We start from the raw sequence: 24,025 nt of genomic DNA, 5'->3' as shown, positions 1-24,025 counted from the left end.
TATATATATATATATATATATATATATATATATATAAAAAAAACACTCAAAAGGTATGTAAACAAGACTCTAAAATGTACCAAGAAGTTTTAAGTCTGTAAAACAGTGTGTGCCTCAGTATTGTATCTACTAACTCCTCTAGGGCTAGACTAATGTTATCATGGAAGTGAATAAATCTACATGCTAAGCTTAAACCTAGTGGTGGATTGGGTAGACCATAGGCCCTAGGCTATTCCTCCATTTTGGTAATTCCTACAGTAAAAGGTCTTGCACACATCTGTGTATTCACTGACCCCCTGCACATGACAGTTATGTTGTGATCCCTTGCAAAACATGACATATTGACAATGTGCAGCAAATCATTAGATGGCTATACAAGCCATTCATATATTAGTGCACCATCTTTTTAATGCCACATAGCTAGTTTGGCTCTAAACTGAGAAGTGGATGCATTTCTAGGCAATAGTAGGTCTGTACTCAAGAAGGATACGTTACCAAGCTACCTGTACTGCTGAGATCCACTTCCCAGCGTAGAACAGGACGGGCTATCTACCAAGTTTCTAGCGACAAACAATACAGTTCTTCTTCGCTGACAGCAATCGTATATTTGGAATCTAAAAAACCCACCCAATTGCTCTATTACTTACACGACGTACTGACTCCAGTCACTGCCTTCCTCTCGTCTTCACTTACCTACTAACACACTAGTGCCCTGCTGTGACACTTTTTTTTGTGAACAGCTAAAATGCTCTTCCATGGTACTGTAGTTGCACACAGCCACAATAGGGTGTTAATATACATATGTGTAAGGGTGGGTTACACCAGGGTCGGACTGGCCTGCCGGGGAACCGGGGAATCCCCTGGCAGGCCCCGAGCCTTGACTGTCAGTGCTCATTTCCTCAATGCAGAAGCACTGGTCAGGGGCCCAATCGGGATGTCAGGGGCTGGTTCGGGCCCCTGTCCAGTGCATTTGCATTGATAAACTGAGCACTGCTAGTGGCAGGGGCCGGATTGGTAAGCTCGGGGCCCCAGGCAGCCGGCAGCACTGTAATGAATAAAGAAGCACAGCTGCTGGCAGTTTCCCAGGGCCCCGACACTTACACAGGGGCGTCCTTCCCCTGCTATACTTTCCCTATTAATATAGGGAAAGTATACATCGGGAGCACACCAGGGGCAGCAGCTATCCCTGCAATCTTAGGAAGCGATCTCTCTGCAAGCCCGGACTTCCCCCCTCCCCCTCCTCTTCAGAGTGAGTCATCGCTTACATCGGCTCGTGTGGACACAGAGGATCCACTTGCTGCTTCACAAATGTGAGTATATTTTTTTCTTTTTTTTGGTAAAATGTAATATTTAATATGTATTTGTGTACATTTGTTTAACCCTTAAGTCCTATCATGGTGTCTATCATACACCACTACCATACACATATCATTATGATAGTACTTAAAGGGGTTGTCCCATCACAAGGATCCTATCTATACTGCTTGTTAATGTGGATGTAAGACTTTTCATAAATACACTGCTTCAGCTCCTTGTATTTAACATTAAAGTTACTCCAAAAATTAGCCTGCTGGAGGCAAGACACATGCCCATGCATTTATTCACACATAGGATGGTTATATTGCAAAAAACAATGGTTCTAGCATAAACAAGCCTGTTTTGGGGACTTGTAAGTGCAACAGGCTTGGTATTTAGAAGAAAAATTGTGCATTGAAAAAAGGAACATGCAGTTTTGGTGAGGTTTTAGGTCCAGTTTATTCAGTTGTATGGATGAACCACATTTTAGAGACTTCACCTGTAAAATAAAAAGCTACACCATAAATTGCATCAAAACTGGCCTGACCATGTGAATACACCCTAATACGTAAGAGGAAGGGCGTTACTGATTGACTGTCAGAAACGCCCTTCTGACAGTGAAGAGCTACGGTACCGGCACTGATAGCTCTTCACCCAGGGCACAGAACATGAAAACTGCACTGAATTCAGCGCACTGTCGGCTTTCTAGCGGGGTATTAAACCGCATGTGCCCCAAATGGTGAAAGGTCCTCTTTAAGGATTAGGCACAACAGTGAGACGCAGTGTTTTTCATTGAGCTTTTGTCCCCAGCACCCCGTTATCCTCCTGCCTGTGTCTGTTCAGTCTCATGGCCTTATTTCTGGAAATCCTGTATCTGATTGGTTTCAGTGGTCCCATGAGGTGCAGGACTCCCAGCAAGGAGGTGCAGGCACGAGACTAAATGGACACTGGCGGCGGACAATGGAGCAATGGGGACAGGTGAAGGCACTTTTTATTTATTTTTTATTTTACACCTCCCACCAGGCACATGGGTTGATCCAATTCCTGGACAAATCTTTAAAGGATTTATCCATCTTTATAATATTGATGGTCTGACCTTAGGATAGGCCATCAATATTACATCTGTGATGATACAACAGCCAGGACCTCTGCAGATCAGCTCTTCCAGGACAGTGTGGCTACAGGTAATGGTAACATTTCTAGGAGCTGCGCTGTTCACTTTCCATACATAGTGTAGCAGTAGGTTTAGGTAGTATGTTGTTGCACATTGTATGGCAGGTGAGCAGCATGGCTCCAGAGATGGTATTACCTTTAGCTGCCATGTCTCAGTATCGCTGGTCTGCAGGGTCCTGGTGGTGGGCCCCAAGAAACAACTCCACTGGTGGGCCCTAGATACCCCAGTCCGACCCTGGGTTACACTACCTTTGGATGTCCGTTCTAATAGTGTCTGTTAAAAAAAATACAAAAAACAGACATCTATCATAACAGACTTTAACGAAAACTAATTGATGTAAGAAGGGGAAAAAAGGTTTTCTTCTTTGTCTGTGCCCTATGCACATCCTCACCTGCTCCTTCTGTATCCAATACATGGCATCACCACCCACTTTAGACAAACCATACCTCATATACAGACCCCTCTGTGGCATTTATGCATCATGTACAACCTACCGTCTCGTCCATGCTTCATACAATCTCTCCTTCTTCCTTATGTGCCCTATCCATTACTGTCCCTGTCCACTGCATGTCCCATCTGGAGCCCCTCCTTACCCCTTGGTGCCCCATAAACAGCCCTCCTTGAGTTCTACAATGTGCCAATTTTCAGAAAACAGTCAACTTCTGACTAGACTGTATACTTGAGAGTGTCTGCCTGACCTCTTAAATATAATTATCGGTATATAAAAAGAAAAGCTTCAGCTAAGAAGAACACTGTGTTCCTGATAATCTTCCATCTTTGCCACGAATGATGTAACATTTACAACAGCAAGTAAATTTAAATTTTGTTAGTTAATGATGGGGATTTGCTGCAGGTATAATTTACCTTAAGCTACAAGTTTTAGTGTTCTCAAGATAACCTTACATTGTGGCAAATGTCATTAACAAAATTCATGCTAGCAGCAACATCTGCTGGTCAGACGGTGGAATCACAGCTGAAACTGCTAGAATAGAAGGTCACCTTTTGATTTTCAAGGCAAAAGTACTTAGAGTGGGATATAAATAGCAAACGTATACGTGCCATCATATTTCATATAAATGTGCAACAAAATAATAGAAGTGGAATTCACATAAGGAGGCAGAATGATTCGTCACCCACAACTGAAAGGGACAATAGATTTTTTTTTTCAATAACATATGAGAGTTTATCAAGCTATTGTACACCATAAAGTACATATCAAACAGTCAGGACTCAAACTATATTTCCAGGAGAAAGTATCTAGAAAATATGCTTTGTATGAGAGGAAACTTTTCATAGGTCGTTCAATAACTAGAAATGCCCCATATAAATGGCAAATGAAATCTAAATACACTGCCTACCAATAAGTATTTGGACACCCAGTAAAGTTCTGAGGAGGTGGAATTATGGTCTGGGGGTGTTTCTCCTGGTATGGATTGGGACCCTTGGTCCCAGTACATGGTATACTCAATGCCGACGCCTATTGCACTATTTTAGATAACAGTGTGCTTCCTACATCATGGCAGTTCTATGGGTCAGACCAATGTTACTTCCAGGATGACAACGCCAGCTGTCATGTAGCGAGGTCTACCATGGCTTGGTACAGTGACAATCAGGTGAACAGACTGGACTGGCCTGCCAGAGCCCAGACTTGAACCCTATCGAGCACCTCTGTAACAAGTTGGATCACCGAACTAAGGGGTGCAGCAGCCGACCAAAATCGGTGAAAGAACTTACCTGTCTTCTCCAAGCCAAATGTTATAAAATACCACCAGCTGTCATACAAGGACTTGTGGAAAGCATGCCCCGTAGGGTTGAGGCTGTAATTGCCGCTCGTGCCCCTCGGACAACAGATGTCCAAATACTTATTGGTAGACAGTGTAGTAGTATACAATGGGGGGAATGCATCAAAACTTGCGTGTCGAAATTTTTTTTGGTGAAAATACCCAAAACGTCACTTTTGGCTTGCCTTCATAAGTTTGTATTTTTACTCTGCACTCTCTACTTTTGAAATGTGGTTGAGAATCAAGGTGATTAGCAATAGAGATGGGAGAACCTCCAAAGATTTGTCGTCCAGATTTGTTTCAGGTTCTAATACGTTTGTCACAAATCAGAAAAAAATTGCTTAAAATATAGTGTATGACATTGAGAGGGCTCCTAGGATTGTATCTAGCCCATTTCTAGCTCCATAAGGCAAACGCAGCCAAAGCTATGTTAAATTGACAGCGACATGAATGTCTATGGGATAATGGACGGCAAGCTTTGGATACAAATGGTTAGGTTAACCATACGCTACACTGACGCTTTCTTTTATTGTATTTAACATTAAAGTTACTTCAAAAATTAGCCTGCTGGAGGCAAGACACTTCCCCATGCATTTATTCACACATAGGATGGTTATATTGCAAAAAAGAATGGTTCTAGCACAAACAAACCTGTTTTGGGGACTTGTAAGTGCAACAGGCCTGGTATTTAGAAGAAAAATTGTGCATTGAAAAAAGGAACATGCAGTTTTGGTGAGGTTATAGGTGCAGTTTATCAGTTGTATGGATGAACGACATTTAGGAGACTTCACCTGTAAAATAAAAAGCTACACCATAAATTGCATCAAAACTGGCCTGACCATGTGAATACACCCTAATACGTGAGAAGAGGTGCAGGGAACTCAAGCTCTATTCTCATCAGAGAAATACAGCTAACATTCACACAACCTTTGTTATAACAATGGAGAACAGGGCAGGGCTGTCATGATGCCTGAGAAAGCAGACATGTGGAATTTGACATGTCTGCACCTGCTCTATTACCTGAATTGCTCCTATTAATAAGACGTAAAGTCACAGTCCTATGTTAGAAAACTGATGTAACTGCAAATTCATAATATGGAATGGAATAGTATTCATTACATGTTTATACAAGTACCGAAGTCCTGTCTGTCCTATGAGTGTCCCACTGAAAGAAAAAGAGAACCTGTCATCAGAAAATGGCCTGTTTTTTAAAAGTTTTATTTTAATAACTTCTAATACTTTTTTTAAAAAAAATTTTCCAAGTCATTATATTTAACTACAAAATTCAAAATTATGCAGTTTTCTTTCTGGCCACTAAGCCTAATAATAACCTGACACTCACCAATTCTGTAGTAGTTTTCTTTGCAATATTGTCTTTATTTACATCACAAACAAGACAGACAGGATTACAATAGACAATAACACCTCTGACTGGCATAGCTATAGGGGTCACTGTGGCCACTATGATGGACAGTAGGGAGAGGATTTATCTCATTCCAGTATCAGAATGGAGAACATTAACCCTTTCATTGCAAAAATAATTGGCTATCACCAGGAGAGATTTTGTGGGGGAAGATGTGTTACAAAAAGGGGCATGTGGGGAGCACTGACAGGGAATGGGAATGAAGGGAAGTTCATGTGCCAGAGTCTTGATGGTGGACTAGGCCCAAATACATAAGGTAATGTAAATGTCCAGAAAATGCCCCCATAGATCTTAATAAATTGGCTCTAGACTATTGCAGCTTATGGCTTATTTATTGCTGTAAAGCATATCACTAAATGCCGTTAACAGAGGATAAGTTCAGGCACAATGACTGCCCACAATCATGTACAGAAAATACGATAAAAAATCTGCAATCTGCAATAAAAATAAATAAGAGAAAAAAAACTAATGTTTTTCATATCTGGCTTCCATGAATACAAAATATATTCCTCTTACAATTGGTGGGATTGAGACTGAGAACTCTTTGTGTTTATAGTTTTATTAAAGGGGCTCTATCAGCAAAATTATGCTGTATGAGCCCCACATATGCGTGACTATAAAGGCTATTCAGGCACCGGTAATGTTATTCTAACACCCCCCCCCCGTTTTAAAATAAAACTATAAAAATATATATTCTAATTATACTTATCGTGCACGGTTGACAGTCCGACGTCATCTTCTGGCACCCCTTCCTCTTCTTTCAGCGACGCCCTCCGGTCCTGGCTCTTCCCTGGCTTCATCGTCCTCTTCTTCTGGCGGGATTGGTTCAAATCCGGCGCGTGTGCAGTAGCGCTCCCTCCGGTGCTAATGTTATATTATTTTGGAGACTTTACTAATTTAACCCTTGAAACACTGGCAATGATAAGTCACAATTATTTTATAAGCCAAGGATCCTCACGCATACCTGCTGCTGTTTGACAAATTTCTCTCTATACTGTGTGTGATGGGATTGAAGGCCCTGCTCGCAAGAGCTCACAATCTGAGACTTTATAATAAATAAAATTGTTTAACATATTCTTAAATAGTGACATAATTGTTTATTGCTTAAATTCTGTATCTGCTTAGCAAAAAATAGACTAATACATTCAAGGCAAGTAAACTGGTATCCTTAGGACAATCACAGACAATGTTAAACCAATGGAGGCATGGCAAGTACCTACAGTCTCCATTAAACATATTATATATATATATATATATATATATATATATATATATATATATATTATGTGTGCATATCTTGGCCCCACATCACTGGGTCCATGGCATCTCTGTGTTTTGGCGCATACTGTGGCACCGTGTAGACATTGACATGTGCTACAAATATGTTTCCTAAGCAATTCTGTGACATAGTGACTTTGTTTTTTCTTTCCTAGTGAACTTTTATCCCTCTGTGTCAGTTGCGAGATGGCTCCCAAGTCAGTTGCCAAACCTGATCCCAAGCACCTTTGTTCTGTCTCGGGTCAGAATGTGAAAAAAACAGATTCCCTGGATCTCTTTTTGCTGACGCCTTAGATGAATCAATGTCAGTCAACCATTCAGCGCGTCATGTTAACCCATGATGGATTAGCAGGAATCTACGTCATATTTTTTTTCTCAGCTCAGATTAACAAGATATTACAACCATCAGATGACAAAGTAAAAATGTAGATACAAGAAGCCCTATAGTGCCTTCATCCTCTGTGGTGTTGTACAATGTGGGCCCTGACATGTGCCTGCACATACTGATAGCAGATTCACATGCTATTTTTCACCTGTGCCCTCAGGAATATGGAAGTGGTGCTAAATCTTTGCATCACTCAGGGAACTATATTTCTGGCAAATGACACCAGGCCAACAATTATTGTCATGTGTTCCTATTAATAACTAATCCTTCACTGCTGTTCTGTTACATAGTAAAGTATTAGCTACACTCCAGTTACCAATAATCTCTAGTTGGTGGTTACATTTGCTATCACTCTCATTGAAGATTTGCAGCTTGTTGAGAAATACAAACCACATTCTGTCACTGAGGTTAAATGTTTTCCCAGGTGCATACCTTTAGCATTAGAGCACATATTGCTTTCAGACCAAATCTTAAACTGACCAAATTCATGACAGTGCTAAAAATCTATAAGGCTGGAAAAGATGAGCATATGCCAAACACCCCTGCTGCACTGCACCACAGATTTCATAGAAACAAGAATCCAAGATGTCTCAACTAAGTTTTCCCTATCTGCTGACTGGCACGTTAATGGCAGCGTTAGGACTAGAACTAAGCCATAATTTGTAACCTAAACCTACTGTCAACTTTTATGTTCACATTTAGCTGTCACATTTATGTTCTTGGCTAGCAATTGGATAGACAGCCATTGGGATGATTGATTAGACAGCCATTGCGATGATTGATTAGACAGCCATTGAGATGCATCGGGTGAATCAATTTCTGAGGTTTGAAATGCACTTTTGGCAAATTCAAAGTGTACCAGTAATTTCAGGTGGCTTCAAGATAAACTGCCATATGTACATGTACATTATTATACCCTGGGTTCTGAGGAAACCTAAGAGGACAATGGTGCTTTGTGGATAGCCGAAATCTAAAATATTTGAGTTTGGGTCTAACCCGAAACCTTTGGAAAATTCAGGTCTTATCCAGTTTGAGCCATATAAGTTCACTCATCCCTAGAGGTATACTTTAATCCTTTCCCACTGGGAACAATCTTCATTTTTGACTCTCTGCCTTCCATACCCCTTAACTTTTTTTTTTTTTTTTTTGTATATTTCATATTTCAGCTCTCAGAGCCATATGAGGTCTTAAAGGAGCTCTATCAGCAAAATCATGCTGATAGAGCCCCACATATGTGTGAATAGCCTTTAAAAAGGCTATTCAGGCACCGTAAATGTTATATTAAACTACCCCCCCCCCCCCCCCCCCCCCGTTTTAAAATAATACCCTAAAAAAGAATCTGATCTACTTACCGAATGTGCACGCTGGGTGGGCATTCAGGGTGCACCGTCTTCTTCTTCCACGCCTCTTCTTCTTCCGATGTCTTCGGGTCCCGTCCTCCTCTGGCGCTCGCGCAGTAGCCGTAGTAGAAGCCGCATGCTACTGCGCATGCGTCCAGGTCATTTTTTTAAATCAATGTCCGTTCGCGAGCGCCGGAGGACAAGACCGGAGGACATCGGAGGAAGAAGAGGCGTGGATGAAGATGAAGACACACCCTGAATGCCCGCCCCCCGTGCACGTTCGGTAAGTAGATCACATTCTTTTTTAGGGCATTATTTTAAAACGGGGGGTGTAGTTTAATATAACATTTACGGTGCCTGAATAGCCTTTTTAAAGGCTATTCACGCATATGTGGGGCTCTATCAGCATAATTTTGCTGATAGAGCCCCTTTAATGTTTGCAGAACAAATTGTTCTTCATAATGGTACTATCGATTATTATGTATAATGTACTGGGAAGCTGGAAAAAAATCAGAATGGGGTGGATTTAAGAAAAAGTTCATTAGTGCAACTTTCTTACAGGCTTTGTTTTTATGGAATTTACTCTGCAGTCAAAATGACATGTCATCTGTATTCTATGTTCTGGTACGTTTTTGAGGATATCCAATTTAGGGTGCATTCACACTGAGTATACGCTGACTGATTCTGAACGTTAAAACGCGTTCAGAATCAGCGTGTACAAAGCAGATCCCATTCATTTCAATGGGAGCCAGCATACGTGCGGTCCCCATTGAAATGAATGGGCTGCTTTTTTCCCTATTGGGTTCAATGTGATACGCGTGTATGCATTAAGCACTGTCTTTTTTCTGATTTTTAACGTTTTGGTTTATGTTATGTTAGTTTTAATGGCTTATTAAAAGTTATTTTTTACCAAGCCCAAGGAGTGCAGACCTGCTATATTTTTTGGTGAAATATTCGGATACGAAGACTGCCTCGTTCAGTCCAGAGGTAAAAGGCCGTGCACCCAGGGGATTTGGAACATATTCAGATGGTGAGATCTAAACTTTTTTTTATTTACTTGCATTTGTGACATAGCAAGTGAACTGAATTACCCAAAATCAAAAGTGCCCTATGTGATTATGAAGTGGAAAGTGAACAGTGATTGTCCGAATGTGCCCCGAGTTGGCAGACCCCGAAACTGGGAGATAGAGACAGACGAGTGCTGGCCAGAGAGACCGCACCCAACCGATGGATCACATACAAAAGTAGTTTCATCAGACATCCAGGAGTATTGTGTCAACACCATCCGTAAGGAAGCATCTGCTGGGTTCTACCAACTATTGTGTATGAATAAATGTTATTTTTCTATTCTACCACAGGTGTCCAAATACTTATTGGTAGACAATGTATGTGTAACCAGTGCCGCAGCTCCCATGAGGCGACCTGAAGCGAGCGCTTCAGGCGGCACTATGCCAGGGCCTCAGGGAGGGCGGCATTTTTGCTAACCTAAGCCAGTCCAGGACAAGCTGTCCTGGACTGGCTTATCACCGAGCAGTGGTTTGGGGAGGCCACTGGAGCAGCACTGCTCCAACAGCCTCCCCTCACACTCAGGCAGAGAGCAGGCAGTCTCCGGGCCTACTCTCTGCCGGGGAACGGGGCTAAGCCCCGCCCCTTCACTCGGCCACGCCCCAATCCGCCAGCCACGCCCCCGATCCACCGGCCACGCCCCCGTCCCCTCCTCCCGGCCGGGGGGGGGGGGCGGCTTTCTGCAGTTAGCCTCGGGCGGCGAAAGGAGCAGGCTCACCCCTGTGTGTAACCCCTGTGTGCAGTTCAAGGCAACGAGGGGTTAACAGTTTGCAAACATTATGCATGCAGCATGAAAGCAATTGTGTTTATCAAATCCTTGGAGGATGGGAGGGGCTGCTTGGCAGGGGAGACCATGTGCTCAGGCAGTCTGCAGGAGAGAGGGATCACAGGTGGATGCAGGAATAAGATCTCCTGAGCTCCCAGAGGCTGAAAGCAAAAGGAAAGAGGATTTAATTTCTTCAGAGAAAAGGTTACCGACTCCACAGGACGATTTGCCGAATAGACAGGGTATCCATACCCTCCACAACCGACAGAGGCGTCTCCCTGCTACACCGGAACGTTCTTCCAGACTTAACCCTTTGGCAGCCCGTTGGACAGGGCAGCGTTAATTCCTCTGGGACTGTAAGTGTACCTATCACCAGCATTCTTATTTAGACTGAATCCTATGATCCAGGAGTAACTTGTTCTTGGCTAGTATAACTGTTTAAGCTGGAGCACTGCAGAAGGAGTAAAAGAGACTTGATGCATCCAGGCACCTGCTGTGCTGTCATATCCTATTGTAAGGGATAGAGCCTGCTGCTGCTGCTGATAGATGATTGTAGCCAGTATTGGATTTTCTGCAGTGTACTAAATCTGCACTAAGGAATATTACCCTGCTAGGAATTAAAGGAGCATTGTTCATTTCTGACATACCTCATGTGCACCAACGAACGAAGATTCTTTCCAGAATCGCGGCAACAGGCCTTGTATTAAGACTGAGCTTTGTGATTGTTGTACATTGTCCTAGGGCTTTGCCATATAGACCTGCCATTTTCTAGATAGGTTTATTGTTTAAAGTACCACCTCTTACTGATGCTGTGAATGTTATTGCATATTGTACTTCACCATTACTTTTATTAAGTTCCATATAAAAGTTTCTTTGTTTATACCACAATCCTCTCTGGCGTGTTGGTGTGGGCGGGGCTTTCCCTTGTCAAGCCCCGGGCAGAGATCTGAAGAAAGGTACTGTGAACCCGGAAGCACCAGAATATCACTGGCAAGGGTGGAGGCACTGCGCTAAGCAAGGTAGAACAGCAACTCATACTCACCCGAACACCCCGCTACCCGGGGGTGTGGCCAAAGGGGGCGTTACATATGTGAAATGCAGCTGTAATAAGGACCCTTTTTCTTGAGATGAATATGGCCATTTCAATGGGTCCTAAGGTTGAGAACATAACACAAATACAGGTAATACTCCCACCAAATGCTAATACCACCACCATCCACGCTGCAGGCCCCCTCATCGAGCCAGCCCATGTGGCGTACCAGAGTTCTACAGTAGCCAACAACCTCCTTACCCTCCTCCACTAGGTTGATGAACTGTCACTTAATAGTTAAGATTAATTTGCGGCACCCCAAAAAGTCGCAGAGTAGCCCTTGTCTAACACAGCAACACAAACCTCTGACAGACCAGAACAATGGGTAGGCCGCCACTAGTTTGACCCTAGCGTTAGGTGTACATTCACATCATATGTAAATCACATACAAGCAACTTAAAATACAAAACTATAAAACAGGGATTGTTATTATGCAGTCATGCAATGGATGATCAAGTTCTTTGCTGCAGTTCCAGAATTTTGGCTTTTCTAAAAATAAATGTAAAATCTGCTTTGGGGAAGTGATGGGCCCACAGCACCATCTCTTGGCAGACGGCCCCTGCACCTTTGTCCATTGTACTAATGAGGTTACTGCAGTAGAGGGAAACTAAGGAACATTCAGGAGGTTGTAGTCATTAGTTTACTGCTATGCAACAATTATCTGTAAATGTGTAACACATTTCCATTTATCATCATGTGACCTGCCCGTATTTCGCTGCAAATCATTGTGTGGATTGTGGATAAACATTTATGAGAAAGAGGGTTAGAAGATGAAAGGAGCGATCAGAGGTTTATCCTGCCAGCTCCACACACTATATACTGCACTTTGTACAGAGGATCTTTTTTTGCATTTTATATCCTATTCTGGACAAGGTCTGTATGTGCGTTTATCAGCAGGGGATAATGCAGCCAGTCTTGTAAGCTTATTACTAAGGACAGGTGATCAAGTGTTAAGCATGCCATACACTGTATTTCATCTGATCCCTTTATTCTTAGGGTGCCATAGTGTCATTTCCAGAGCTCGCTGACAGTGGCTTTCTCTCTTCTCTTCTTTGAGGATTCCAGTATGTACGTGGAGGGGGAGGGGTAATGGTCATGCAAGAAAACTGTCGTGTGAATGAGCTTTCGGAAGACAGAGATAGATAGATAGATAGATAGATAGATAGATAGACAGACATATACAGGGGTGTAACTACCGTGGTAGCGGCTGCCACAGGGTCCGAGGGCAGCCGCATCTTGATGCAGTTTTTTATTTTTTTGTTAATAGGCCGTTACCTGCTGGATTAACTCCAGTAGGTAACAGGCTCTATTTACTTATAGATTCTGTCTCCTGCTCACAGCTGCCGGAGCTACCCCTTCTGTGAAGGCCGCTGTGAGCAGGAGCCAGGATCGGTAAGCGAGGTCGTAGGCCTGCGTACCCCACCAACACCATCATCATTATACTGATTGGAGACCCAGGAAAGGTGAGGTTAACATAAACAACACTTTTCCTTACCTCTCCTGCCTCCGGAAGGCTTCAGGCCTACTTGTGTGACGTCCCAGACATCACGTGGGCCAGGGCTTGTGTCCTTATGCATCGCGACGCACGCCACGGCTCAAGTGACGTCTCTTCCATTACTGAAGATGGCCAACATCAGCAGGGAGTGCGCCAGAGGCCCAGGGGAGGTAAGTAATGGTGTTTTTTTTTCTTCTTTGTATCTTCCCCTGGGTCTGAAAAGACCCCAGAATATAATAAATGTTCATGGGTAGTCCACAGTGGGGCATAATACTGTGTGCGGGGGCCACTATGGGGCATAATAGTGTGTACAGGAATGCTGGGAGGAGACTTGGTCAGGGGGGGCCATGTCAAAAGTTCGCCACAGGGCCCCACCATTCCTAGTTACGCCTGTGTGTGTGTGTGTGATATATATATATATATATATATATATATATATATATATATATTTAATGTCCATGTGTGTGTGTGATAATGGCTAGCTGTACAGTCCTATGAAAAGGTTTGGGCACCCCTATTAATCTTAATCATTTTTTGTTCTAAATATTTTGGTATTTGCAGCAGCCATTTCAGTTTGATATATCTAATAACTGATGGACACAGTAATATTTCAGGATTGAAATGAGGTTTATTGTACTAACAGAAAATGTGCAATATGCATTAAACCAAAATTTGACCGGTGCAAAAGTATGGGCACCCTTATCATTTTATTGATTTGAATTCCCCTAACTACTTTTTACTGACTTACTGAAGCACAAAATTGGTTTTGTAACCTCAGTGAGCTTTGAACTTCATAGCCAGATGTATCCAATCATAAGAAAAGGTATTTAAGGTGGCCAATTGCAAGTTGATCTCCTATTTGAATCTCCTCTGAAGAGTGGCATCATGGGCTACTCAAAACAACTCTCAAATGATCTGAAAACAAAGATTGTTCAACATAGTTGTTCAGGGGAAGGATACAAAAAGTTGTCTCAGAGATTTAACCTGTCAGTTTCCACTGTGAGGAACATAGTAAGGAAATGGAAGACCACAGGGACAGTTCTTGTTAAGCCCAGAAGTGGCAGGCCAAGAAACATATAAGAAAGATAGAGAAGAAGAATGGTGAGAACAGTCAAGGACAATCCACAGACCACCTCCAAAGAGCTGCAGCATCATCTTGCTGCAGATGGTGTCACTGTGCATCGGTCAACTATACAGCGCACTTTGCACAAATAGAAGCTGTATGGGAGAGTGATGAGAAAGAAGCCGTTTCTGCACGTACGCCACAAATAGAGTTGCCTGAGGTATGAAAAAGCACATTTGGACAAGGCAGCTTCATTTTGGAAACAAAAATTGAGTTGTTTGGTTCTAAAAAAAGGCGTTATGCATGGCGTCCAAAAAGAAACAGCATTCCAAGAAAAACACATGCTACCCACTGTAAAATTTGGTGGAGGTTCCATCATGCTTTGGGGCTGTGTGGCCAATGCCGGCATCGGGAATCTTGTTAAAGTTGAGAGTCGCATGGATTCCACTCAGTATCAGCAGATTCTTGAGAATAATGTTCAAGAATCAGTGACGAAGTTGAAGTTACGCCGGGGATGGATATTTCAGCAAGACAATGATCCAAAACACCGCTCCAAATCCTCAGGCATTCATGCAGAGGAACAATTACAATGTTCTGGAATGGCCATCCCAGTCCCCAGACCTGAATATCATTGAACATCTGTGGGATGATTTGAAGCGGGCTGTCCATGCTCGGCGACCATCTAACTTAACTGAACTTGAATTGTTTGTCCAAAATACCTTCATCCAGGATCCAGGAACTGATTAAAAGCTACAGGAAGCAACTAGAGGCTGTTATCTTTGCAAAAGGAGGATCTACTAAATATTAATGTCACTTTTCTGTTGAGGTGCCCATACTTTTGCACCGGTCAAATTTTGGTTTAATGCATATTGCACATTTTCTGTTAGTACAATAAACCTCATTTCAATCCTGAAATATTACTGTGTCCATCAGTTATTAGATATATCAAACTGAAATGGCTGTTGCAAACACCAAAATATTTAGAACTAAAAATGATTAAGATTAATAGGGGTGCCCAAACTTTTTCATAGGACTGTAGTTGTACTTGTTTTCCTTTATTGATGTGAATAGTGGCTTTCCATATAGGTTCAGGCCTCATGCATACATATTTAACATATTTTGTTTTGAGTGTAAATTCTAATACATATACCTTTATGGTTCTCCTTGTAAACCCTGACACATCCACGCCTGGAGACATAACATTGGATTTGCGACAAAAATTGTGACTTTTTTATGCCAATTTGTGGTATAAATGCTTAAACAAAGCCCCCATACAAGAAGTACTTAGAGTCTGTCTTTATCTCTAGAAAATTTCTAAGAACTGATCTATAAACTAAGAAAAGTTCTGATAGTTTCAGTAGCTTTTCTTCAGAGGTGCAGTCCTGATCACCATCTACGGTACTATGTAGTACAGCTTCTACTAGTCATATGTAAGAAAAACATGCCATTTCTTTATATTCTGGCTTTCACCTCCTGAGGTCAAAGTAAAACTGTGTGGACCCTGAAATGTATTTGTCAGTACAGTAAAGTGGCCACTAGGAGGTGCTGTAGCTTCAGAGATTGCAAATAGAGGTTTAACTTGTAAACAAGGAAACTCCTTATGGCTTACTGCTCATATTACATGACAAGGGGCATATAAACCGGGTGAGTTACCTATCCCAGTATAAGACACCCCTGTTATGTAGCAGAGGAATCCTGGCCTCTAATTACAAGCTTTTCAGACCTGCCTGCTCATAGTAGACAAGTTCTTGCAAAAGGGATTTTGGGCAGATGTGTTTGTAATGTGGTGAGGTGTGTCACTACTTACAATACTTTGCTGCTGTTACAAGGTCCGCTCTCAAACTCTGACCTCAAGCCCCTTGTACACAAGACAAAGTTCATTAACATATTGCACGATTGAGAAAAGCCATACCCACATCAGAGGCCTCACCCTTTCTGAAAGAGGAAACATGTAAGTGTCTTAGGTTAAAGTCTCACAGAGTAGACATACTATTCATTCTCCAGCAGGAAAATTCAGCAGTGTGTTTCCTGAAAGCTGGTGCCATACCTGCATTGCTAAGGTTGTAATCTCTGGGTAAACCTGCAGCAATAATTGTAACGGTGGCTCAGTGGTTAGCACTGTCGTCCTGAGCGCTGGGGTCATAGATTTATTAATAATAACTTTTATAACGCCCTCATATTCCGCAGCATTTTACATGATACATCATGAACAGACAGTATTAGACATTACAGTGTGCCAATTACATATCAAACAATAGGACTGAGAGCCCTGCTCGCCAGATCTTACAATCTAGGTGTGAATCCAGCCAAGGATAATATATACATAGAATCTGTGTTTGCATGTATTTCCACCCACACTCCAAAGATATTCTGATAGGGAATTTAGACTCGCAGCCCTATATGGGACAATGTTGTTCATATCTGTAAAGTGCTGGGGAAAGAGACAGCGCTTTATAAGGAAGCTAAATAGTCTGTCACTGCTTATTGCAATGCCAAATTGTAACTCCTCTAGCCAAAGATTCAGAAGCTATTTCTACACTGGTTGCTTTCATGCAAAAATTCAGAGTCAAAATATGGTGCCTGACATTGTGCTCATAGCTGTTTGGGGAAAGACGTGTGCTGTGTTTAGTTTACAGAGACTGATGCCATAGTAGCAGAGGCGCCGGTGTATGACAAGGAGTCAGTCAACTTCTTACTCATTAAATGTAAGTCAGTCACGCTGATTAATCATAATAGTAGTTATAATACTAATATCTGCTTACTATTATTACACTTTACCGGATACTCCTTTACATATATATTACAATCCCTTCCCCATAACCAATATTTTTCATAGCACAGACAATGGCAGCACACATGATCTTCTTGTAGAGCCTTGTTCCACCTATGTTGACTTTTGCTGTGGGCACAATTTACAGAATGAGTCATGTATTCTGAGAGATAAAGTAATATGCAGCTAGTTACTCTGCTCCAACATGTAAAATAACCTCGTATTGTCCCTTTTACAGAAAAATGGCAAAGAAACTGCTGCTAGTGGACGTGGACTGTGGTGTGGATGACGCTCAGGCTTTGATGATGGCTCTGGCTGCTCCAGAGGTTGAGGTCCTAGGAGTAACATGCTGCTTTGGGAACACTACAGTTGATCATGTCTGTAAGAATGTCCTGCGAGTTCTTCAAGTGTGTAACAGAATGGAGGTAATAATATATTCTGAGGTTTGCTGCTTTTATCTCCCATTAGGCTTATCACATAGGAAGCATAGCCCACAGTGTGACCACTTATTACAGGCTGCCTATGATACCAATACCTGGCCCTGTACTCTGACGGGTCAGTGCTCTCATGACATTTCTTTTTAAGGATTATCCAGATTCTGAGTCTAGTTACTTAAGTCCAATGTTCTTATCATGACACCGAACTGCTGTTGTAGGAATCCAGACACAAGTACCACAGGCCTAGCTTGAGGGGGTGTAGAGAAAGGGCAGTCGCACCAGGGCCCAGAACCCTTAAGGGATCCCATAAGGTGTCTCAGAATTTTTATTTTTAGTTTACATTTAGAATTTGGGTATTTTCTAATGTTTCTCAAGACCTATGAAGAAAACGAACAAAAAATGGCAGGGAAAAATGTCACGGCAAAGCGTGACATCAAAATGCAAACAAGTGCATTGCTTGTAGTACATTTCTTATTGCACTTTGGACTTTTCTGAAACATCTGGTCAAACGGCTATGAAAAAAGCCCCCCCAAAAAATCCTTACTTTTTTTTCCAGAAAGGTGCTATCCATGATATCATCCAAAGTGGGCTTTGATAGTTCAGGAGTCTTAAACTCAGCCAGATAAATGTGAAGTTCATAGGTCGCATTCCTTGAAATATGATACAATACAAAATTATTAGTAGTCAATTAGTTCTTAGATATATGAGAACAATACTACATTGCTCCTAGGTTTTAACTTACCAAAAATTTGTGAGTCCCCATAGAAATATCCTGATTCTGTCCTTATATACAGTATACTGCCCCCACCATATGGGTGCATAGTGCCCCTATAGACATCTATAGTGGCCCAGGCCTTATACAACTTGCTGTCCTCACAGACATACTTCGTAGCTCTGTCCATATATACAGCCTGCTAAATCCCCTGAGTAATAGCATACTGTCCAGTCCCCCAATGCTTAAAAAAAAATCCTCGTCGCCATACTCCCGCTTCTCGTCCGACCAGTGCTCTGCTGTCCTGAGGATGTTTTGGGACCTCCAGTGCCGCATGCAGCCATGCAATCCGTATGTTTGAGACCCCTGAACTAGTTGTTTTTCTATCTGCTTTGAAGCAAAGATTCATGAGGGGAACTTATTGTTCACGCCAGACAACCGTCACAGAAGTGGTACATCTTTGATACATGGCTGAATTTGTGCCAAAGATACCCTGCTTGCAACAAACATACCTCTGCCTGCCACACTTACTATAGCTCACATCAAAACATTGCTGTAACTTATAGCTGAAATTTGTCAGCACCTAGCATATATTGAAATTCTGGTGGACGGTAGTTCCCAAGATGTATAAAAATTATTAAGAGGCTCTTTACTAATTCTGGCACATCTTGCGCCAGCTCTGGAATTTAACTGGTGTAAGACCATTCTTAATAAATGTTCTCCAATGGGTTAATAGCACTCAAGTCCATTGCAGAAAAAGTATAGCAGGCATGGAAGATCAGACTATAGAAATAGTGGGAAAAAAAGGTTAAATAAACTTGAAGAACAGATTGTATTCGTTTTGTCAACAATTTCTGTAGAGTTCTGTTGGCTTAAGTTAAGAAACGGACACATCTTAAAGGGAACCTGTCAGGTTGATTTGGTACACTAAACCATCCACCAGTCCTTATGGTTTGGTGGTTTAGTGTCCCAAATAGTCCTGGTGTCATGTTCACCATGTACTCCCATCACCTGCGCAGTTCTTTACTGAAGCCGTAACTATACACTTTGGTTTCATTGTACATGCGCAGTGAAACTGATGCATTTTTCCGGGGTTGGTGAACAACTGCGCAGGTGCCGGGCACACCAAATACAAGTCGTTGTTTTTTTTTTGTTTGTTTTTCTTTATGTGGACACAGAAAGCTTTACAGCAGGGTTATTTGGGACACTAAAGTACAGTTTCATAAGAACTTGTAGTTTGTTTATTGTCCTAAATAGACCTGACAGGTTTCCTTTAAGTATTGGAAGAATATTAATATATATGTATGTGATAAATTATCAGATCCCAGTGTTTCGTGGTGCATCTAATTCACTTTTGGGAGAGATCAATCCTCAGTTTGCCCATTTTGGAGGTGATGGTCTGGGAGATGCAGAAGATCCGGACAGCCCAGGACTAGAACGCTTACAAAAGGAAGATGCTGTTCATGCTCTTATAAGGATCATTAATCAGTATGAGGGTCAAGTAAGTAATATTGTATAAATCTATACTGTATACTTATAGCATATAATTGTACTGGGGGTGATACCGTCTGATCAGCCCACTTTCTAATAGAGATCAGCTGTAGTAGAAATGACACATTGCAGCTATTTAAAAGGACTCCATCAGATACACTTTGCTGTGGCCGTCTGCTTTGAACAATAGCCAAATGGCAGAGATTCACAGGAGGCGCTGATTCATGGCATATGGGGTATCTCTGATCTGACAACTCTTAAACGAAGCATCAAAATAATGTATTCATGTCCCTTAGTGTATTCATGAGTTTCTAGTATTTCAGGAATTTATTTCAATACCTGAAGATAAGTGATGAGATGATTTAGAACATATTGGTAAATGATTCCATTAAATAACATTTTACTGAATTGAACACAAAAGCATTGGACTCATTGTAGTGAACACTGGATCAATTTAGATTTATTATTCCAATTTATCCAATCTTCGTCTACTCTGACAAATTATGGCTTATATGGCTGTATTAACACCCTAGACGCTCTGTGGTATTGTGATTCCTTTCTTTTTTTCCGGCACACATTAAGATAAACCTGGTGGCGTTGGGACCCTTGACTAACCTGGCTCTGGCAGTCAAAATAGATCCAAGCCTTCCAAAAAAGCTGAATAAACTGCACATAATGGGAGGAAACCTAGAAGGTAAAAGGCTTCACCAGTTATATAACAGTTCTCATAACTCATGGTTATTACTGAAATCGAACAAATGTTGTTTAGGTTGTGCTCACATTTGCACTTGAGCCTCTGTCACAAACTCCATCAGATTTGATAGGAGGAATAGATCTATAAGCAGCAATATTATTCCCATTAAAATAACTGACACCATGTCAAAATTCTCACTAACTCCATTAGTCTGCCACCATTGATATCTTTTGTGCAAAGGACAATGCATTGTGGATAGAGGCCTGCAAGACAAGTAGGATTCCTAAAAATACTTTGAATCTTTTGTCGTTAAAGGGTTTTTCTGGCCCCAAATGCATTTTTTACCGGAAAGGTTATCAGCAGCCTCTGAGAGTCAGAAGCTACAGCAGTGGATGGGAAATAGAAACCGCTCTGAGCAAGTAATAGGAATGGAGTGACAGCTCTGTCCACTGTCTAGCGAGGGCACCAGAGAACTGTATCTCCGCTCCTATTACTAGAATAGGAGCAGATTGCTTCTGCTCCTCCATCTACTGCTGTAGTACCCAGCATCTGGATCAGCTGATCTGGGTTTCAGATTCCCCCCACATCAAATATTGTTGACCTATCCCGTGGAGCTGGAAAACCCATTTGGTTTTACCATTACATGTTTATAACACTGTTTTTTTGTTTGCTTTTAATTAATTCTGCAAAATAGGATTTTCTTATTGAACCCCTAAGCCTTATGTGTAAAATCTAAAACTTTATTAAAACATTTTCGATAATACACAATGATTACTGCTAAAATATCAAAAATAACTGTACTAACACTGATAGTCTTAGGTCCCATACAAGGGGCTGTATAGAGAATCCATACAGTACAGACTCCAACTACAGTGCTGAAGGCAGCTATAACTCCATACTTCAGCACTTGCCAATTGATGGAACTATGCTCCTAATGGTACCATGACTGGCACACAGTAAGCCTACTTTGCCGTGCAGGTTCTCTGTGTACCATTTTATCAGGAACTGTACAATATGGCACATGGTCACGTTAGATGCATATTAAAGGAGTGAGAGTACCTAATAACACAGTCATTTTACATATTATATTTTTGTAATTTTAACAAACCTTAGCACTTAATAAGAATGTGCTTTATTTTATTGTGTTTCAGGTAGAGGGAACAGGACAGTTTGTGCAGAGTTTAATTTCTACTTGGATCCTGAGGCTGCCTTCATTGTATTAAATGAGTTTACCTGTCCTGTGTTTATTGCTGCTCTGGAGTTCACTCGTGAAAACTGCCTTACTACGGTATTTTTTTTGCAGACTACGCTTTAACATTAAGTAATGACAATTGGATGAGAAACCCCAGTACGTGGCAGCTTTAACTTGTCACAAAAAAAAGCTAAAGGCCATCACATCAATAAGACAATTTTCTAAAGGTCACAGTAGTAGGTGTTTTCATTTCACCAGTTAGTGGGGAGTTAAGTATCACAAGCAGCTCAATCTGTATTCCATATAGATATGACGTGAACTTTACATTTTATTATTATTATTTTTTTTAATATTCCTCTTATTGAAGACACACATTATGTTTAATTCCTCCCAAATCCCATAACTTTTTTTTTATTATTTTTATGTTCACAGAGCCATATCAGGGCTTAAAGGGCCTCTATCATTGGGAAAAGTCATTTTTAACTAAACACATGCTTGCATAGGCTTTAGAAATGCTATTCCACACCTACCTTTAGTATGTAAATTGCCTCAGTGGTTTCTGAATAAGTCCGTTTTTATTCATATACTAATGAGCTTCTAGACAGCACAGGAAGTTCCCAGCAGCACTCGTCTTTTCTATTATCTCCTATGTGTGTGTGCAAACAGTAAGCTGAGTCAGCAGCAGCCTGTGCATAGGAAACAATAGCAAAGAGGGTGCATGATCTATCGTGCACCAGTCTAATTAGCAGGTGAATAAAAATGGACTACTTCAAAAAGCGCTGAGGCAATTTACATACTAAAGGTAGGTGTGGAACAGCATTTTAAAAGGCTATGCAAAGATGTGTTTAGTTAAAAATGACTTTTCCAAATGATAGAGCCTCTTTAATGTTTGCAGGATAAATTGTACTTTAAAATGGTACCATTTAAAGGGGTATTCCCACGTCGCATACTCACCAGTCTTTACTGCTGTAAAATCTTTCTTCCTGGTTTCTTGCGTCATTTTAGCAGTTTAGCTCCTCCCTCAAATTAGTGTGTAGCTCTGCCCACCACATAGCGTGATCCTATGGGGTGGCTGAAGGGCCTGTGATGTCATCAAAGGTCCTCAAACAACACTATATGCACAATACTGCCTGTCTCTGCCATAATGAACACAATTGAATTAGCTAACCTGATAAATGGGAGAACAGAAGACGAGTTCAGAAATGAAAGCAGCTCCTCACCCTTATCTGAGAGCAGGGAGGTAGGTCACGTGGTGTAGACACAGGAACAGCTAGAAACAGGCTTGCTCCCGTGCACTTAGCCCCTCCTCCCTCCCCCCTGAGAGCAGGCAGATACATCACTTGACTTTTGAGCAGATAAGTCAAGGGATGTGTCAACAATGATTTGAATAAAGTAAGATAGTGGACAAACAAAGCAGTTTTGCTGAAGCAGTGTATTTAGGAAAAGTCTTAAATCCACATTAACATGAGGTATAGATAGGATCCTTGTGATGGGACAACCCCTTTAATATTTTTTATGATGTACTGGAAATCTACCAAAAAATTGAGAATGGGGTGGAATTGGAGAAAACCTGCAACTTATGGGCTTTGTTTTTACAGCATTTACTGTGTAGCCAAAATATCATGTAAGCTGTATTCTATGTTTTGGTACATGGGATACCACATTTATATAGTTAGGCTTTTTTTGTCTGTAAAAAAATCCAAAACTTTGCATGTCCCATAGACTTTACTGCAATTGTATTGCAGTCTATGGGACTTTTGTTGCATAACTATTGAGGCTGGTTATAGAAAAGCTTCAATAGCTACATTGCTATGACAGGTTTTAGAGCCTGCATTAGACTCTCGGCTGTCATAGAAACAGAATGGCTCCTGTGATCTTGCAAAGGTACTTGTACTCAGCTCTTTTAGTCACTGTATAAATGACTCTATGACATATCTTATGTATTGTTTGTCCAAATAATTTTCTTCCAGGAATATTTCAAAAACTGGGTAAATCAAGATACAGAAAAGGGCAGATTTATGAAGAAAATCACAGCAAAGTGGCCTCAGAAAAACCATTTTGTCTCTTATGATTCATACGCTATGGCTGCGGTAATTGAGGAGAATATGATCACAGAATATGTGACATGTGCCGTAAGCGTGGAGCTTCATGGGAGATATGCTAGGGGAATGCTGGTTCTGGACACTGACGATAAGTGGAAGAAGGAGCATAAAGCTTTCCTGATGAAGAAATGTAATCTAGACCGCTTTAAAGAAAGACTGTGGAATGCACTTCTGTAGGAGACAACATAAGGACTACGAGAAAAAGTAATAAACCATTTGTTTGATGAACTGGTTTTTAGGGATTTTTTTTCTGACAACTTTTTCACACTGTTGCTAAAAAGGGTAATAACTAGAGATGAGCGAGTACTATTCGAAATGGCCGTTTCGAATAGCACACACCCATAGGAATGAATGGACGCAGCCGGCACTCGCTCTTCTCTAGTAGTAACTACCCCATATACAATTAATCTACATAGAGTTGAGCACATTTGTATATATACAGTTTGGCCAATTGTAATGTACTTGGACATC

General features: G+C 41.4%; 1 protein-coding gene across 3 annotated transcripts; it reads left to right on the top strand.

Annotated features, from left to right (window-relative positions):
• Positions 1-15,765: 15,765 nt before the first annotated feature.
• Positions 15,766-23,748, top strand: LOC142193808 (uncharacterized). 3 transcript variants are annotated; one of them, XM_075262814.1, is made up of 6 exons: positions 15,766-15,800; positions 17,165-17,351; positions 19,397-19,576; positions 20,149-20,260; positions 21,412-21,548; positions 23,423-23,748. In XM_075262814.1, the coding sequence occupies exons 2-6, from the start codon at positions 17,169-17,171 to the stop codon at positions 23,729-23,731; spliced, it is 921 nt and encodes a 306-aa protein (XP_075118915.1). In that variant the 5' UTR covers positions 15,766-15,800; positions 17,165-17,168; the 3' UTR covers positions 23,732-23,748. The 3 variants fall into 3 exon arrangements, with proteins under 3 accessions (XP_075118915.1, XP_075118914.1, XP_075118916.1); XM_075262813.1 differs by lacking the exon at positions 15,766-15,800 and adding an exon at positions 15,850-16,107; XM_075262815.1 differs by lacking the exon at positions 15,766-15,800 and adding an exon at positions 16,785-16,861.
• The last annotated feature ends 277 nt before the right edge of the window (positions 23,749-24,025 follow it).

Source organism: Leptodactylus fuscus, chromosome 2 (assembly GCF_031893055.1).
Source record: "Leptodactylus fuscus isolate aLepFus1 chromosome 2, aLepFus1.hap2, whole genome shotgun sequence".
NCBI classification, from domain to species: domain Eukaryota; kingdom Metazoa; phylum Chordata; class Amphibia; order Anura; family Leptodactylidae; genus Leptodactylus; species Leptodactylus fuscus.
Note: the sequence above shows the minus strand (reverse complement) of the source record. Positions and strands in the feature narration are given on the sequence as shown.

Bases quoted from the DNA above. Each gene is read 5' to 3' on its own strand.
- LOC142193808 (XM_075262814.1), top strand. From the start codon at position 17,169: ATGGCAAAGAAACTGCTGCTAGTGGACGTGGACTGTGGTGTGGATGAC. The intron at 17,352-19,396 runs GTAATAATATAT...ATAAATTATCAG, and splicing joins AAGTGTGTAACAGAATGGAG to ATCCCAGTGTTTCGTGGTGC. The intron at 21,549-23,422 runs GTATTTTTTTTG...ATTTTCTTCCAG, and splicing joins GTGAAAACTGCCTTACTACG to GAATATTTCAAAAACTGGGT.